The sequence below is a fragment of the Artemia sp. Qi Xiang Cuo genome, chromosome 19 (assembly GCF_049724085.1).
Source record: "Artemia sp. Qi Xiang Cuo chromosome 19, ASM4972408v1, whole genome shotgun sequence".
NCBI lineage: Eukaryota > Metazoa > Arthropoda > Branchiopoda > Anostraca > Artemiidae > Artemia > Artemia sp. Qi Xiang Cuo.
Window position 1 is genome coordinate 2,222,003 of NC_142812.1, and position 18,402 is coordinate 2,240,404.

At 33.9% G+C, this 18,402-nt stretch overlaps 1 protein-coding gene across 1 annotated transcript; it reads right to left on the reverse strand.

Moving 5' to 3' along the window:
• Window positions 1-7,322: 7,322 nt before the first annotated feature.
• On the reverse strand, window positions 7,323-8,060 carry LOC148940408 (uncharacterized). The gene has a single exon (XM_089105543.1). It carries the CDS (start codon window positions 8,058-8,060, stop codon window positions 7,323-7,325), a length of 738 nt encoding a protein of 245 aa, XP_088961669.1.
• Between the last annotated feature and the right edge of the window lie 10,342 nt (window positions 8,061-18,402).

Below are 18,402 nucleotides of genomic sequence, written 5' to 3' on the forward strand. Positions count from 1 at the left end.
TCACAGATGCCCCTAAAAAGGAAACACCTCAAGATTCAGCAGTGCAATCAAAGGAGAAGGAGTTGAATTCCATAGTGACATCAACTTATTGCCAGTGACCTATCGAAAACAGTGTAAAAGAGTATTAACATATCTCATGTTGGAAAGCGGTAGTAGTGATCAAATTCAGTTCAATAACACTGGGAAACGAATTATACTTCAGGGAAAAAGTTATAATCTAGTTGATTGAATTTGTGTTATGCTCACGAATCATAGAGGACTTTTATCATTTGAAAATAATATATACAACTTTCTAAATGCATCAAACTTCCCCAAGAGTCTCATTGGCAATAAGCAAATTCTAAAGAAACTAAGAGAATATAGTTCTCCAACAACGTCAAAAACACCATTTAAAAAAGAAGAAGATTCAATCTTAGAAAAAACTAGTGGCAGCAGCAGCAATGATTTTATAACACCAGTGGCTGCTAGTCAAAAGCAAAGACGAATTGATTCACCCACCAGTGTGCAAAAGGGGAGTGGACATCACACTATGTGTTTGCGTTCAAAATGGATGAAGTTCTAAACATGTGTATGAAAATATTGGTGAAGCGGGAAGTCTAAGTTCCCCCACAACAGTTTCTAAAGTTGTCTCTAACATAGATGACAGCACATTAAAAAAGCAAAAGAGTATCTAGAAAATGAACCGAGTTACACGCTGCATCGGAATCGTAGGTTTCGTGGCAAGCAGTATCGACAAACTAAAGCCTGTTTCGCTCTGCATATAATGCAAACTGATCTTTTAACTCTAGACGCGATTCAACGGCGTCACAATGCACCCTACAAATATATTCTAGTGGCAATCAGTGTCTTTAGTCTCAATGCCTATGTCATTCCATTTCAATCAAAAAGAGGTGTTGAAGTTGCTCAAGCTTTAGAAAGTATTCTTGAACAGGATTGCTATAGAAAAATCAATTGGATTTCGGTAGCGAATTTGTTAATCCTCATGTGCAAAAGGTTCTATTGAAATATAATACAACGCTCTATCATAGTCACAGCCCGATAAAGGCTGCATTGGCTGAACAATTGATAAGAACGAGTCGTCTATTAATATCAAGATATTGTAGACTGAAAAATACTGCTGCTTTTATTCATGATTTAGAAAAAATAATGCAAATGTACAACCCCCGACCACACCGATCCCTGTACAATGTTAGCCCTCGGGACGTTCATTGCAGTGAAAATACATTTGATGCTTTTCTAAAGCAATATTCCAGTGGTAGTGTCAATGAGAAAAAAAAGAATTTCAATGTTGGTGATACTGTTCGAATTAATAGAACAACCAATATTTTTGAAAAAGGGAATTATTTATGGAGCACCAAACCTTTTAAAGTGTCCAAAATCCTAGACACTATACCCATGACTTATCGACTGCGAGACACCAGAGAAATTAACTGCAAAAAGTTAGAAACACTAGTGAAATTTATCAAATTGAAAAGATATTAAAGAGTCGTACTCGCAGGGGCAAGAGAAAGTTGCTTGTTTGCTTGCTAGAATACAAATCTGATTTTAATTCTTGGGTCAGTGTTAAAGATATTGACAATGCCCAATGATTTCTATATGACTTCCATGTCCAATGTTTCTTATTCTCTCTACAATTCTTTGAATAGAACAAGTGACTTTGGACGAAACTCTCTCCCACCATCAAATTTGACGGTGGGTATGAATTGGCTCTTGTCGACCATATTCTCAAAAATACATATGACATCCTGGGAAAAGATTGCAAATATGACATAAAAATTAGACCCTATGATTGGCCGCAACCCTCAAGTGATCAAGAACAAATTCAAAAGAACAATTGGATGAATTATCCATATATTGAATTACCCTATGAAGAACTCACCTGTAAGAATGATTTATGTCGTTTTATCAATAAAAGAATTTCCACTCGTAGAAAAGGAGATTTTCATTTCAACTATTCAAAGGAGGAGGGCAAGATCTACATTAGTTTGCCCATTGCCAATGGAAAATTAATTCTCAATGATAATCTAAGGAATATTCTTGGCTTTAAGCTCAATATAATCAATGGTAAAAGTGCTGGAAACACTAATTTTATTTTTGCTTACTACCCGCCTGCCTTTTCCACGGAAACTTGTATATTTCTCAGACACTTAAATAAATTTGAAATGCTTGGGCTTTCATCTCTTGTCTGCAAAGTAAATGGAATCCCACTCTACAATCTATCTTTTGATAAATCCTATAGAACATTGTATGAGTTGACCATGCGAACCCTAGATTTTGATTCACAACTATTTGAAAATGGTATAACCGAAGAAATGTTTGCTAAAACACATGGTATCAATATATTGGATTGTCTGGTACCCAGAATATGAGTATAATACGTACGGGGAGTGTGTGTTTAGAATGTACATTTGCCGACCCATTAGCTCAGAGTGTCGCACTAATCTCGTTAAATAACTTTGAAACCTATTGGGAAATCACTCCCGAAAGAAATGGTCTACTAGACTTGGCACCGTGAACACCAATCAAATAATCAATGTATTTAATATGGACCCCTACATGTCCAGATACAGATCCTATAATCTGCCCTAGGATTTTCTTGGAAAAATTCAAAGTGCCAACAATACCCTAATTATTGTTAATAGCAGTCCGTCGACTGTGCAGACGGGTCATTGGTTGTGCATCTTTCAAACAATGAAGAATATAAACCTTTTTTATCCTCTTAGTCTACCCTATACATTCTACACTCCTCACATCCGCAACTATATTGAGATCAGTGGGAAAACTATTATTCAAAATCAAAAGAGAGTGCAGGATCTAACAACTAAAAGCTGTGGCTTCCATGCACTACTATGTTTCGTGTTTTGATGTCGCGGCTATACTTACAAGCAGTTTCTCAACATTTATGTAGACAATCCACGTCTTAATGACTTTTTGATGGAAAATATCCTCTCAAACCTGAATAATATTGATTTTAGTGTCCCACGAGTAAAGTGCTTAAAAATGTATGTTAATTTGTTTATTAATAAATGAAAAATGTATATTCAACAATGTCTTTATTCTTCACTTTAGATTTCTTCTTCTTCGGTGTATAGGCAACTGTCGTAAACCACTAATGCTGGTATATAATTTGAATTCACTGTATATTGATCTTGATTGGCTATAAAGTCAGGGTTACCTTTTCTACAGTATAATGTAACTTCATTCTTGTTATATCTCTTTGTATAGACAATGATACTATTTACATTCATATTGTGAAATTCGCGTGTTTCAATTTGTCTATTTGAAGCAATATCACATACAGTGTTTTCAAATGGTGAATCACATTCGGTAACTGCCAAATATAAATCACTTGGTTTATAGTCATAATAGGCAGTGTCATCACAACGATGACGTGGAAACCAAATTGTCTTGTTACTCCAACAGTTGAATTGTTAACCAGATTCTTCCTCCCAAAGTAATTTAAATCCACGACAATACCAATCTAGTAGAAATAAACTAAAATAAAGTTTGGGATTTTTTCCAATCATACCGGGGTAAGTATTCTCCCACTGATCACATTTTCATAGTGACAATTGGAGCATAGATGTCCTCTTGGGTGAGATTCACAAATCTCTTCAAGACTTTAGATACATCCTTTTATTTGTACTGCATATCCTCTATGTAATTTACAAGGATTACATAATTTGCCGTTTTCATTATAGTTATCAATAATTGTACAATTCTCACATGATGACCAACTGCCAAGAGTGTACATGCATATTGGACATGCATAAAACATTTTTTGGTTTCCGATGTCAACTTTCTCATAGCTAAAATGAAACTGATTCTTGTTCGATAAATTCAGAGCGAGGAATGGTGAGAAGAGTAACTCTGTGACGCAACCTCTTTCGAATGGCTGATCCATCTACATTGAATGTATGGCAATGTTTTCAAAAGTATATCCACGATGTTATTCTGCTTTGTTCCAATTAATATATCAATAAATTGAGTATAAGCATTTGAGTCACATCGTGAAAGTTTCATACAATAGTCCAATGGGGGAGAATAAGTTTTCATTATATTGTCAAGTGTACCCTCTGAGAATATCCTTCGTTGAAGGGATAACTCGAGGAAATCATCATCCAGAATCAAACGTTTTTCCATAATCACAAGATTCAATCTAATTATCTCTTTCTCAAATTTATTCATTTTTTAATCCTATCACTCTGACTGCTGACTCTAGGCTGACAATGATTCCTTCTACTTAATCTAACAAAAAGAAAGGGAACTTTTTCGATTTTGAAACAATTTTATCGTATAATTACAACAATAATACTTTTCATGTACAATTAGCGATAGAGCTTATTGTCCTTGATATGCTTCACTAATGCACTTAAAGCACTTTGAAGTCTCATCACATGCACCATATCAACTTTTGCAGCAAAGCATAATTGATTTTTAAATTTTCTCAATGATATCACATATCTTGCATATACTTCATCTCATTCCAGACAAGATGTAAATGGTCTCATTCATGATTACATAATCCGTGTTGTAGCGGTAGCTAGTAACCTAGTAAGAGACAATCACGTCCAATGTTAAGAAATACAAAAACCCAAAACTCCTAAAAAAATATAATAAAGAACGACATCTTGCCTATACTAAATTTTATAGGCCACTTAACTATAGAATATAGGCCAGTACAGTTATATATTTAAGGTTAATACATTCAAATTTTCCATTAAAAGATGATCATTTGAATAAAAACCAATTACATACATTTTATTTAGTTAGCTACTTGATTGTTTCAGGCTAGTCTCTTATTATTTCAAAGAAGAAAAGGCCGTAGGCTTTTTTCTGTTTGTAATCAATTAAAAAAGTTCTATCTTTAAAATGAGTTACGTGGTGCTTTGGGTCACTTGAAAACTTATAAGTGAGAAAGAATTTCCGGGTTGCAGTGGTAGCTATCAACCTAGTAAGAGACGATCACGTCCAATGTTAAGAAATATAAAACGGTATATATTTTATTTTCTGTTTTCTTTTCCAAAGATAGCTTGGCGCTGGAACATCATAGAGAGTGGTTCAATGGCTCATTTTGAAGGAAATTAATGGGGTTAAAAAAATTTTGTAACTAAAAAAAAATTTTTTTAAACAGAAAATTTTTCACTAAAAACTGCATTTCTGATATCTTTTTATACTGCAGTCTTTTCAAAGATGTTTGATTTTTGAAGCATACATAAAGGACGGTTGTCAGTCAAGAGGTCGTCGATGTCAGTCAGTTACAGGATCTAATGTAGTACTAATTATTAATAGATAAATGTGTAAAAATAGCCTCTGGCAGGATTTGAACCTGCAGTTGTAAAAAAGAAAATATAAAAACCCATAACTCCTACAAAAAAAAGTCAGATCAAAACCACAGATTGTTCAATGGCTCATTTTAAATTAAATCTCTAGATCTAGTGCCATTTGTGCTTTTTTTTTTTTAACTAACGTTAATGAACAAACTTTAGTCAATAGTAACTGCAGTATCATCAGGAATCATTATATAGATGATGAATTTTCCTTATGAAATCAACATCGGTAAACATTTCCCATATCGGAAATCTAACACAGGCCAACTAGGTGAGAGCCAGCTATCGTAACCAATAGACCATATAGTATATATTAAAATACCCGATTACCGAAGCTTATGTTAAAGATATATAGTAAAGAACGATCATTAGAAAAACAAACCATTGCAAATATTGGACTGAGTAAGCTGCCTTATTTTTTGGCGTTCGACTCCTACTACTCCAAAGAAGAAAACCTGGGGGCTTTTTCCTGTTCGAATTCAAGGTTAAGATAAAGAGTTATCAGGGTTTGAGTTGTATCCGGGTTGCACTGGTATTGCATTAAATAATGAACTGTAGCCCAGAGTAATTGAAGTATTAAAATTTATATTAAAAGACAATCATTGAAATTTGTATCCTGGAACCAGATTTTTGTCGGCTTAACCCACAAAGTACGTATCTCTATATTTCTGTCCTGTATTTCCAAAGAAATTCTTTACATAAGGAATCATTTTAAAGATTGATCAATAATGTCATAATCTTAGGTTTTAGCCTGGTCGTCTCTTACTATTCCAATTAAGAAAAGGCCATAAGATTTTTCAGTTTGAAATAAAACAGTTCGTGAAAATGAACTGTATAGTAAAAGCGATCCGTCTCAATAGTAACCAAAACTATAATAACGCAATTTTTATACCAATAGATACATAAAAGAATCGGATTTTGATGCTGATTTTAAATTTATAAGTTTTGTCAAGTTTAGTTATACCCTTCAAATGTTAAATGAGTAAAGGGGAACAAAAAAGTCAAAGGGGACTAGATCTGGGGAATACGATGGCTGCAGCATTATTAGTGTGTTGTTTTTGGCCAAAAATGTTTGCACAAGCAACGATGTGAGAGCTTGGGAGTTATCCTGGTGCAAAAGCCAATTTTTATATAAATATTGACGTTTTTTTGGATTGCTTTGCACAACTTACGCATAACTTGCTGGTTATATTCCTTATTGACCGTTCTATCCTGAAGCAAGAACTCATGGTGCACCATGCCTCTGCATTCGGAAAAGCTATTAGCAAAACCTTCACATTCAAGTGAACTGGGTGTGCTTTTTTCGGTCTTGGCTCGTGCGGCAGCTTTCACCGGGATGATTGTGCTTTGGTTTCCACGTCATAACCGTACACCCATGTTTCATCAACAGCTGTGCCCCTGTGGAGCAAATTTGGATGGTCATGGACAACACGTCCAACATATCCTAAGCAATGTTGATGCGATGCTATTTTTGGTCGAAATTGGGCAATTTTGGTAGGAATTTTGCAGCCACCTGTCTCAGGCTCAAATTTTAGTAACGATCGAATAGCACGAACAAACAGACATGTCTAGATCCCGACAACTTCTCTGACGGTGATTTGACAATTTGCCGGTATTATTTTCTTCAATTCATCATTTTTCCTCGGGCTTCCCGCATGCTCTTTGTCGTTCACATCATCTCGGCCCTCTGAGATCAGTTTGAGCCACAGATAAACGTTGTTTTGGTCCCAGGTAGCTTCACCATATTTAATTTATATAATAATTTGATACTGATTTTTCGATCCATTTTTTAGAATATTCACCAATAGAAAACGAACCAAAAAACCTGCATGAAACCGCTGTAAAATAATTAGCTGAGCATTTACAATGACCGAAAATGTCGTCATAAATGAGATACATGAGTATTAACATGACGCCTCAAAAAATCGCAAATTGAATACACTTAACCTGCGGAAATTGAAAATTTGCAATTTCTTTTGAACAGACCTCGTACTAGGAAACGTATTTGAGAATGGCTCGAATGGCTTCAACATGTATTTTATCAAACGGTCGTGTATCTATCATTCCTACAATTTCCAAAACCACAACTGATCTTTCTCCATAGTCTTTAGATAGCCAACTATGAAATGTCTCTATAAAACTTCGATATCTATCAAAATGGTTGTTTTTCAACAAATCACAACAATATCTAGCTAATTGTACAAAATCATGAACATTAAAATTGTACACAAATTGGGGAGCTTCTTTCCCTCCCGCAATCATATGAGCCAACAATCGTATAACAATTTTTTTTTCATATAGTTTTCCATAAGTGAAAAAAACACTTTCAAGAATAGATAAATCCAGCTTGAAAAAATAACTTTGGAGCAAATGTTTTGAAATTTCCTCTTTAAGAGCCAAAAACTTGTACTTTTCTACAATGTGTGTAAATTTATCTCTGTTTAATAATGTTAAACCAGAAACGTTGCTCCAGATACCCGTTTCAAAACCTTCTTTGTAGTAATCTATAATACTTTTCATAGTTTCAAAGTTCAAATCATGGGCTAGAACAAGATTGGTTCGATTTTCAAGCCTTTCCGCTTCTAGCATGTTCGTGAAGACATCACTAACCGCTGTTAAAAGAGATTTCTTGACTTTAATGTCTCCACCATCACATTGAATAGTAATGACAGGGCTTTCTTCCATATCAAAATTAGCAGAAATTTGTGTAAGGGCAGGAACTCGACTCATTTCTGAAACAGAATATGTCTTGTTTTCTTTGTCTTGTGGCGTATGTTTGAAGACTTTTTTTCATTTTTTGTTTACTTGTTGTTTTCTTTCCTTTTAATGTTTTAGTACCTAAATGTTTTAGTACCTATACCATAAATATTTTTGCAGTTTATATTTTTAGAGATTCTGAACTAAAGACTAAAATAAAATTTTATTTTTTAATTTTTACGTCCCCTCACTCATTACGTCATATGTGGTTATTAATGCACATTTTGTGTTAGATATTATGCTTTCTCACTTGTTATGTCATATATGGTTGTTAGTAGATAATCGACAGAATATTCGTTCTTTATTCTATTTATTGATACAAAATTTTAAAAGTAGTTTTGATTTTTGTAAGGTTCTAATCTTCGAATATTTATTGATACAAAATTTTTAAATTAGTTTTGATTTTTGTAAGTTTCTAATCTAGAATATAAATATTTTTACTTTCATAACTTTAATAAATGAAATAATTTAAAAATTTTTATTACTATACATCAGTATATGTATATTGAACTGACAATGCACATTCATTCGTATTTTTCAGTAAAGTGCAAATTCTGTTCTGGCCTTGGGAAGGTATAGGGGTTTTGCACCTAATTTATGTTAGTTTCTGCTCATTTTGAGTTTGACTCGGTTAATTATTGTAATTTCTGTTCGTTTTGGGTTTCATTTATTTATCGATGCTGATTTGTGGTAGTTTCACGCTTGGTAGATTATTTGATTTATTTTTGCTAATTTTTTGTTTAATGGAGCCAAGTATTTTTTTTTAACATTCTGGTATATTTAACGGTTTAGCGGTGATACTTAGCTTACCCTGGCAATCATATTCCATGATCAAATACCGACACGTTGATTTCGATGCATTAGACTGTTTGAAAGCATGGTTGCATAGTAAAAAAAAACAACTTCATGGTTGCTGCTTTCGTTGCAAAGCAAAGTTTTGCAACGACATTTTGATTTCGCTGCAAAACAGAGTGAAAAGTCATATTAGGCACTACTTTATGAGCTATTCAGGGAGAAGACTAATTTCTTGGAGTCAATACTAAGTATTCCTGATTGATAGACATATATCATGAATCTTGTTTTTCTTCTTATAATATGTAATGCTGATGCAAAACACAGTTAAAAGTTATATTAATCACTACTTTACAAGCTATATTTATAGAAGTCCCATTTCTTTGAGTAAAAAAAACACAAAATATTTACTACAAATCCAAATGCTACTATAAATGTAAGAAACTTATTTTAAAATCGAAACTAGTTCTTTACAAAACAGAATAATTCTTACCAAACAAAGATAATTCTTACAATATACAAAATAGTTTTGTATGTAATAAATACAAGATAGTTTCGTATAAGATATAAAATAATTCTTTTAAAATGTGATATAGTTATTATAAACAGCAATAATTCTTGCAAAATTCTATATAGTTCTTACAAAACAAAAACTATTCTTAAAAATACAAATAGTTCTTACAAAATTCAATAAGCAAAACCAAACTAATCCTTACAAAATACAAAATAGTTCTTCCAAAGTTCAATAAAATTCTTACAAAAAACGTAATGGCTCTTACAAAATTGAAAACATTTTCAACAAATGCAAAATAATTCTTGTAAATACAAAACAGGATAGCTGTTTTAAAATAAAAAATTATGCTTATAAAATTCAATATAGTTCTTAAAAACTACAACTCTTGTTCATTCTTTCCTTCTTCACTTCTAATGGGGTACTGGGATATCATAAAGTGTTTTTAAGGGACAATTTAAAAGAAAATTGCTGGATCCACGTGCTTTTGTAATAAACACAACACCATTTTTAAAATAAAATTAATCTTTTTTACAGGAAAGTCCTTCTTCGTATACAAGAAGATGAATGACGTCATAATTTGAGCTTATAATCATATATGACGTAAGAGTGAACAATTATATTATGACACTAGTTGTAATGATGTCAGTATTTAATGAGGTCATACTGTCAATAAAAGAAAGAACTGCAAAAGCGTCTGTATGATTTAATTATGAACAGCGTTCAAGCAAACCTGTTAGGAAATACGAAACCTGTAAGCTGTCAAGTGATAAAGTCAATGTCTGGAGGCCAGGTTTTTAAGAGCATAAAGCTCGGATACATGGAAGATTCTGGTAAATTCGAAAATTAAAAAGATGCTCTTTTTGAATGTGAAGGCTTAGTCGTCATACGACGTCCTGAAAAGCTTAGCTTTCTGCATACAATAAAATTAGAAAATAGGCATAAATTTCAAAATATGGTTACAGAATTTTTTATAGACAAGTTGGGCTTTTCCATGTATATGGATATCCTAGATTTAGGGTTCGAAAAAGTCATAGCTCACGAAGAATCTCTTTCTACCTATGTAAAACCTAAGAAAATGCACAGCATTGAAGTTGAGGTGCTCTCCTTGGGTTCATTCGAAATTCCTCGCAATCAATGGGCAATTACTGCCCAAGCAAAAGAAGATTTAAAAAGTATTGAAAACCCTGACGATGCGTGGAATTTCTTGGTTTCCTATGGCTCTCATTTTATTCCTCGAAAAGCCGTCTACCATTTTGGAGGAATACAATTTAATTACGTGATAGAAGTGTATGAAGAGTTAAAACAGGAAATGAGAAGGTCAGAATATTCCAAAACAAAATAAAGCATAAAAGGGAAACCAGACCCATTGATTTCAGAAAGACAATTGTTTTCTAATTGGAATAACATGACTAAAAAAAGCTTCATAAATCAAGTTGAAAGTTTCCCTGGACATGGAAAAATTATTTGCCGAGGATCTCCAAATGAAGAATTAAAGCTAATGTGGCAGATTGTTCAGGAAGAGTTTCCTAATGCAGCAAAATTTCTGAAGATGGAACGGCTCAGGAATGCTCGCTCTAATTTACCACAAACCTTAAAATTGAAGAAACAATGCAGACTTGAATTTCAGAAATATCGTCGTGGACTCAGAAAAGAATTAGAGGGAAGGATAAACGCCAACCTTGAATGATTATCTAAATCACATCATCTAGGATTACTGACCGCTACAATAGAATAGTGGATTTACCACTGATATATGTTATTACGTTTCATAGTATTAAAACATGCAAAATATGTGCTCAAAAATCTAAGTGGTTTATAGTTAAATGTTTTTTTGTCAGGGTTCCATTATTTTTTTTTCAAGGTTTTTTTCTGAGCGGTTTCAGTATGTATAGAGGATTGCAATAAATGATTATCTATATTATTAATTCACATGATTTGCAATATATCAAGGTAATATATCAGCCACTGGAACCTACAAAAATTGTTTTACCTTCAAATACAGTGAATTTGACTTAAAATCTACTAACTTCCAATTAGCGTATACCATTGTAAAGTGTGTGAACTAGATGTTTTGAAAATTTACATCTTCTGTATAAAAAGTATCACCATCTGAGTTTTAATTATCCCAAAGTACCCGTTATCAATTATTGACCATTTACAATGTTCAACGTAAGAAAAAGTCCGTCCGACAGTGTCGTAGTGAATATAAAGATCCCGCAATATATTTTCGCTCACCAAATAGAATTCTAATATCACTGATTAATGGTTTTTTTCAACAAGGTAGGTTTCCAGATTGTAAAAAAGAAGTGAGAGAGACAACAGTGTGTATAGGTTGTGACATAAATGATCTTGGAAAAGACCAACCTATATCAATGCTGCCTGTTATTTCTTGTCTTGTTACAAAATACATCAGGGCCAGTTAATCCATTTCAAGAGGAATTAGTTGGTTAAATAGTGATTAGTCTGGTTTTTGAATGATTACATGGGTTGAAAATGTATGGAGATTTATAACTAGGGTAATTAACGTAGCTATAACTAATGGCTTTAAGATTAATGCTGTGTTTACAAATTTAATAAAATCTTTAACACAGTTGAAGACAGACAGACACGTTAAGATAGACAGAGAATGACAGAGACAGACATAGAGAGACAGAGAAAGACAGACAGAGACAGACAGACAGATAGACTGACAGAGACAGACTGAGAGACAGACAGACACAGACAGACAGACAGAGACAGAGAGACAGGCAGACAGATTGACAGACAGAGAGAGACAGTGACAGAAAGAGACAGACATAGACAGACAGAAAAACAGAGACAGACAGACAGACTGTCTGTCTGTCTGTCTGTCTCTGTCTGTCTATCTATCTCTGTTTGTCTCTGTCTCTGTCTGTCTATTTCTGTCTGTCTCTGTTTGTCTGTCTTTGCCTATCTTTCTGTCTCGGTCTGTTTCTGTCTGTCTCTATCTCTGTTTTTCTCTGTCTGTCTGTCTCTGTCTGTCTGTCTCTGTATGTCTGTCTCTGTTTTTTTGTCTCAGTCTGTCTCTGTCTGTCTGTCTGTCTTTGACTCTCTGTCTCTATCCGTCTTTCTCTGTCTTTCAGTCTGTTTGTCTCTCTTTCTGTCTTTCTCTGGCTGCCTCTGCCTGTCTCTCTCTGTCTCTGTTTGCCTTTCTCTGTCTGTCTCTGCCTGTCTCTCTCTGTTTCTGTCTGTCTCACACTGTCTGTATCTGTCTACCATAGTTTTTTTTCTCTGTCTGTCTCTGTATATCTGTCTGTTTGTCTGTCTATCTATCTGTCTGTCTGTCTCTTTCTGTCTGTCTGTCTCTGTATCTCTCTGTCTGTTTCTGTCTGTCTGAACATTCGTCTATTTGGCCCCTCATCGTACTCTCGATCACTGTAAAAAATTCCAAAACCTTTCTTTTTACAAAACTGGCTAGTTATTTCGTCCATACTTTTAATGGTCTTTTTAAGTAGTTGCTGGTATTCTTTGAACTTTGAAAAAATATTTAGATTATATAGAACGGATTGAACTTCTTTTACAGTAAAATTAGACATATTTATAAAATTAGACATTCCTACAATCTTCATAGCCACATCTGATCTATTTTTAGGGTTTTTGCATAGCCAAGAGTAAAATACCTTTAAAAATCTTTTAAATCTAGTAAATTCGCTGTCTTTCAATGCATCACAGCAAAACTTAGCTAATTGTACAAAATCATGAGCATTCAGATTGGCAACAAATTGGGGAACTTCTTTCCTTTCCACAATCACATGAGCCAGATCTAGTATAACAAGTTTTTTTCAAGTTGGTTTCCATAAGTGAAAAAACACTTTCAAGAATAGTTAAATCTTCCTTAACCAAATAGCTTTCGAGTAAATATTGAGCAATTTCCTCTTTAATAGCTAAAAAGTTATACTTTTTTACGACGTATGTAGAAGCATCTCTGTTTAATGTTTTTAACCAGAAACCTTCCAGAAACCTGTTTTGACAACTTCTCGGCATCTGTAATACTTTTTAGCAACTTCTTGGCATCTGTAATACCTGTTTTGACACCTGTAATACTTTTTATAGTTTCAAAGTTCAGATCATAGGCCAGAAAAAGATTGGTTCGTTTGTCAAGCATGTCCACTTCTAGCATGGACTTGAAGACATCACTAACAGCTGTTAAAGGGGATTTCTTGACTGCAACGTCACCTCCATCACATTTTGTAGTAATCACAGGGCTCTGTTTCATATCAAAATTGGTACAAATTTGTACCAATTCTGCAGCGCGACGCATTTATGAAACAGAATGTGTCTTATTCTCTTTGTCTTTTGTTTTATGTTTGAAGAAATTCTTTTCTTTTATTTCTTTATTTTTTTCTATCTTTTCTTTTAATTTTTTGAAACCAAAATTGAAGAATTTTCGTTTAGCGTTTGATATTGTCATATTAAACTGAAAACTCACCTTGGTTAAAGGAGGTTTAGTCCTCGTATCAACTAAAAAAAACCTAACACAAACTAAAACTAGTTTAAAAATTTTCAAGTATTTTCTTAGTTTAAATTAAAAGATTAAAATTATTGCTCAGATACTATAAATATTTTTGCAGTTTATAACTTTAGTGATTCTGAACAGAAAACTAAAATAAAATAAAAATTGATTTTATTCAATGTGAATATTTTCTTGTAGGACTTTACCAATCAAAACCAAATGTCAAATTTGTTAACACCCAATAAAATGGCGTAACGAATCAATTTAAGCGAAATAAACACCTAACTAATTTTTAGATTTTCAGGTATATCTCTGGTTTGAATTAAAAAAAACAATTATTGCTCAGATATCATAAATATTTTTGCAGTTTGCAGTTAAACAAAATTATTTTATCTAAAATTTTCAGCTATTTCTAGTTTCAGTTAACAAATAAATTTTTTGTTTAATCCCCCAAAAATTACTGCATTTGACATAATTATGAATACTGTATTGACCAATACTATTTATGATGAACTGTATCGGTCCTTTATGTAGCTATTGATATTAAAATTCTGTTTTTCAGAGTCTGGGTTACTATTGAGACGAGTCACTCTTACTATACAGTTCGCTACCACGAACTGCCTCGCTTCTGAAAGAAAATTTGCCTTATTTTTTTTTGTATTGTGGCTAATGTTTGAAGTCTTTCTTTTCTTTTCTTTCTTTATTTATTTATTTCTTTCCTCTTAATTTCTCATTACTTAAATGAAAGAATTTTGTATAGTGTTCAATAACGATCTAGTCATATTTAATTGAAACCTTTGACACTGTCTGTCTGTCTGTCTGTCTCTTTCTGTCTATCTATCTCTGCTTGTCTCTGTCTGTTTATTTCTGTCTGTCTCTGTTTGTCTGTCTCTGTCTGTCTGTATCGGTCTCTTTGTCTAAGTCTGTCTCTGTCTGTCTGTCTGTCTGTCTTTGTCTCTCTGTCTCTATCTGTCTTTCTATATCTGTCTTTTTATATCTGTCTTTCTCTGTCTCTCAGTCTGTTTGTCTCTGTCTGTCTCTCTTCGTCTGTCTCTGCCTGTCTCTCTTTGTTTCTGTCTATTTCTGTCTGTCTCTCTCTGTCTGTATCTGTCTGTCATAGTTTTTTTTGTCTCTGTCTGTCCCTGTATATCTGTCTGTTTGTCTATCCATCTCTGTATATCTGTCTGTTTTTCTGTCTATCTATCTGTCTGTCTGTCTCTTTCTGTCTGTCTGTCTCTGTCTCTCTCTCTGTCTGTCTATCTCTCTCTGTTTCTGTCTGTTTCTGTCTGTAGCTCTATCTGTCTGTCTCTCATTAGATAGACTAAATGAACATTCGTTTATTTGGCCCTTCAAAGTACTCTTGATCACTGTAAAAAATTCCAAAACCTTTCTTTTTACAAAACTGGCAAGTTATTTCGTCTATACTTTTAATTGTCTTCTTAAGTAGTTGCTGGTATCCTTGGAACTTTTAACAAATAGTAAGATTATGTAGAACGGATTGAAGTTCTTTCACAGTAAAATTAGACATATCTATCATTCCTACAATCTTCAAAGCCACAACTGATCTATTTTTAGGGTTTTTGGATAGCCAAGAGTAAAATACCTTTAAAAAACTTTTAAATCTAGTAAATTCACTGTCTTTCAATACATCACAGCAAAACTTAGCTAATTCTACAAAATCATGAGCATTAAAATTGGCAGCAAATTGGGGAACTTCTTTCATTTCCACAACCACGTGAGCCAGCTCTAGTATAACAAGTTTTTTTTCAATTTGGTTTCCACAAGTGAAAAAAACAAACAACAAAAGTACGAAGAACAATAGGGAAATCTTTTTGCAAGACAGTGGAGATAATTTGACTGAAATTTCGGCCCTATGTTCAAGGGCCGTCCTCAGCAAGACAAAAATATATGAAAGAAAAAAGACTCACAACAACATGCAACCAATAAAACCAAAAAGTAAAAAATTTTTCAAAGCAGTCCCAGCATCCTTACTTCAGCGAAGTTCAACCAGGACTGATAGAAAGTGAGGTAAAACAAGGCGATTCAATGAAATGAAAGAAAAATAAATTAAACACACGTTCTTATTGCTAATCCAGCCTTTTTGGAAGCTAACCTCAAATATCTTTTTGTGACCGGTTCTGTGTTACTGTCTATTGGTTTTCAAAATATTTTGTAAGATCATTTTCAAATAAAATTGCGTATAGAGCATTTAGTGTGTATTCCCCCAAGTCCCTATTTAAGGAAATATTATTATTAATCTTAAGTCTGATTTCAATTGCTTCTTGAACTACCTGCTTTATGCCAAGGTCATTGCTAATAAGGGCAGATTCATCAAAAAGTATATTGTGGTTAGGATTTTCAAAACTATGACTGCCTAATGCAGAATCAGATGAAACAGTGGAAATATTAGAATTTAGAGCTTTGACAATATCCTCTTTATGCTGTTGTTTGCACTTTTCTAAACTCTGTTGTGTTCTACCTACATAATATGTGCCACAATCGCATGGTATTTAATAGACCCCTCTTTGGCGAGTAACTGGGGTTTTATCTTTACCAGAATTTCGAAAATTTATGATTCTAAAATTATTTGTGAATACTACATGCAGATTATTTTTTGTGTAAACTTTTTTAAGATTTGTAGTGATTTTTGGGATATAGGGGAGGTAAATTATGTTTAAGAGCTTGTCAGACATCTCACTTGGTAAACTATCATTAATTTTACAGGAATGTCTTTTCAGTCTACAGTTAATTACACTATTAATAAATAACATAGGATACCCACTTCTAAAAAGTATGTCCTTGATAAAGTTTAATTCTACTGTGATGTGGGAATCAGAACAAATATTTACGGCACAATCGACAAGGGATATTACGACTGCTCTTTTAACTTGTGGGGGGTGGTTTGATTTAAAATGCAAATATCTATTATTTTGGGATGGTTTTCTATAAATAGTAAAATTGAGTTTATCGAAGCTACGAATAACTAACAAATCTAGGAATGGGATTTTATTTGCGATTTCGATTTCTAAAGTAAACCCTTAAGCTCATTTTCCCCATAGTTCCAGAGTGAAATTACGTCATCCATGTAGCGTCCCCAAAAGATATGCTTCAAAAAATACGAATGTAATGCCCAATTTTCAATATGTTCCACATAAATAAACGCCAGTAACCCGGAGAGGGGCGCACCCATCACTAAGCCATTAATTTGCTGGTAAAAAGAATTACGGAATCGGAAATACATTGAGTATTTGTTACAGAGTTTAACCAAGGTCATTAAGAAATCACAATTTATTCCTGCTACTGAAATTCTATTAAGTGATAATTTTCTTTGATTTTATTTTCTAATAACTGTTCAGATGCTGTGACATCAATATTTGTATATATTGAAACAATGTCAAAGCTACTTATAATTGTATTTTCTTAGATATTTACGTTTTTGAGTTTTTCAACTAAATCTACCGAATTACATATATATGATTTTTGAGAGTAAAGCAAAGGTTTAAAGGCTGTACATAACCGTTTCCCAATATTGGATGTGGGGGCTTTCGTACAAGCTACTATGGGCCTTAAAGTGTTTAAAAAAAACTCTTTCAAGAATAGTTAAATCTTCCTCACACACACACACACACACACACACACACACACACACACACACACACACACACACACACACACACACACACACACACACACACACACACACACACACACACACACACACACACACACACACACACACACACACACACACACACACACACACACACACACACACACACACACACACACACACACACACACACACACACACACACACACACACACACACACACACACACACACACACACACACACACACACACACACACACACACACACACACACACACACACACACACACACACACACACACACACACACACACACACACACACACACACACACACACACACACACACACACACACACACACACACACACACACACACACACACACACACACACACACACACACACACACACACACACACACACACACACACACACACACACACACACACACACACACACACACACACACACACACACACACACACACACACACACACACACACACACACACACACACACACACACACACACACACACACACACACACACACACACACACACACACACACACACACACACACACACACACACACACACACACACACACACACACACACACACAAACACACACACACACATACACACACAAACACACACACACACACAAAAACACACACACAAAAACACACACACACACACACACACACACACACACAAACCCACACACATACACACACACATTTGTTGCGATATAAAAAATAGACTGGAATGAGATTATAGCGATAAAAAAGGGACTGGACTGATTGTGGTAATAAAGATTGACTACGTCAAATGTAATATTATGCTTTAAAGCTGTGAACTTACACCTTATAAGTTCTCTGATAGTGCCACATATAGCGCAAAAGACTGTGCCATATGTAATATTA

Coding starts and splice junctions, on each gene's coding strand:
- LOC148940408 (XM_089105543.1), bottom strand. CDS start 8,060: ATGAGTCGAGTTCCTGCCCTTACACAAATTTCTGCTAATTTTGATATG.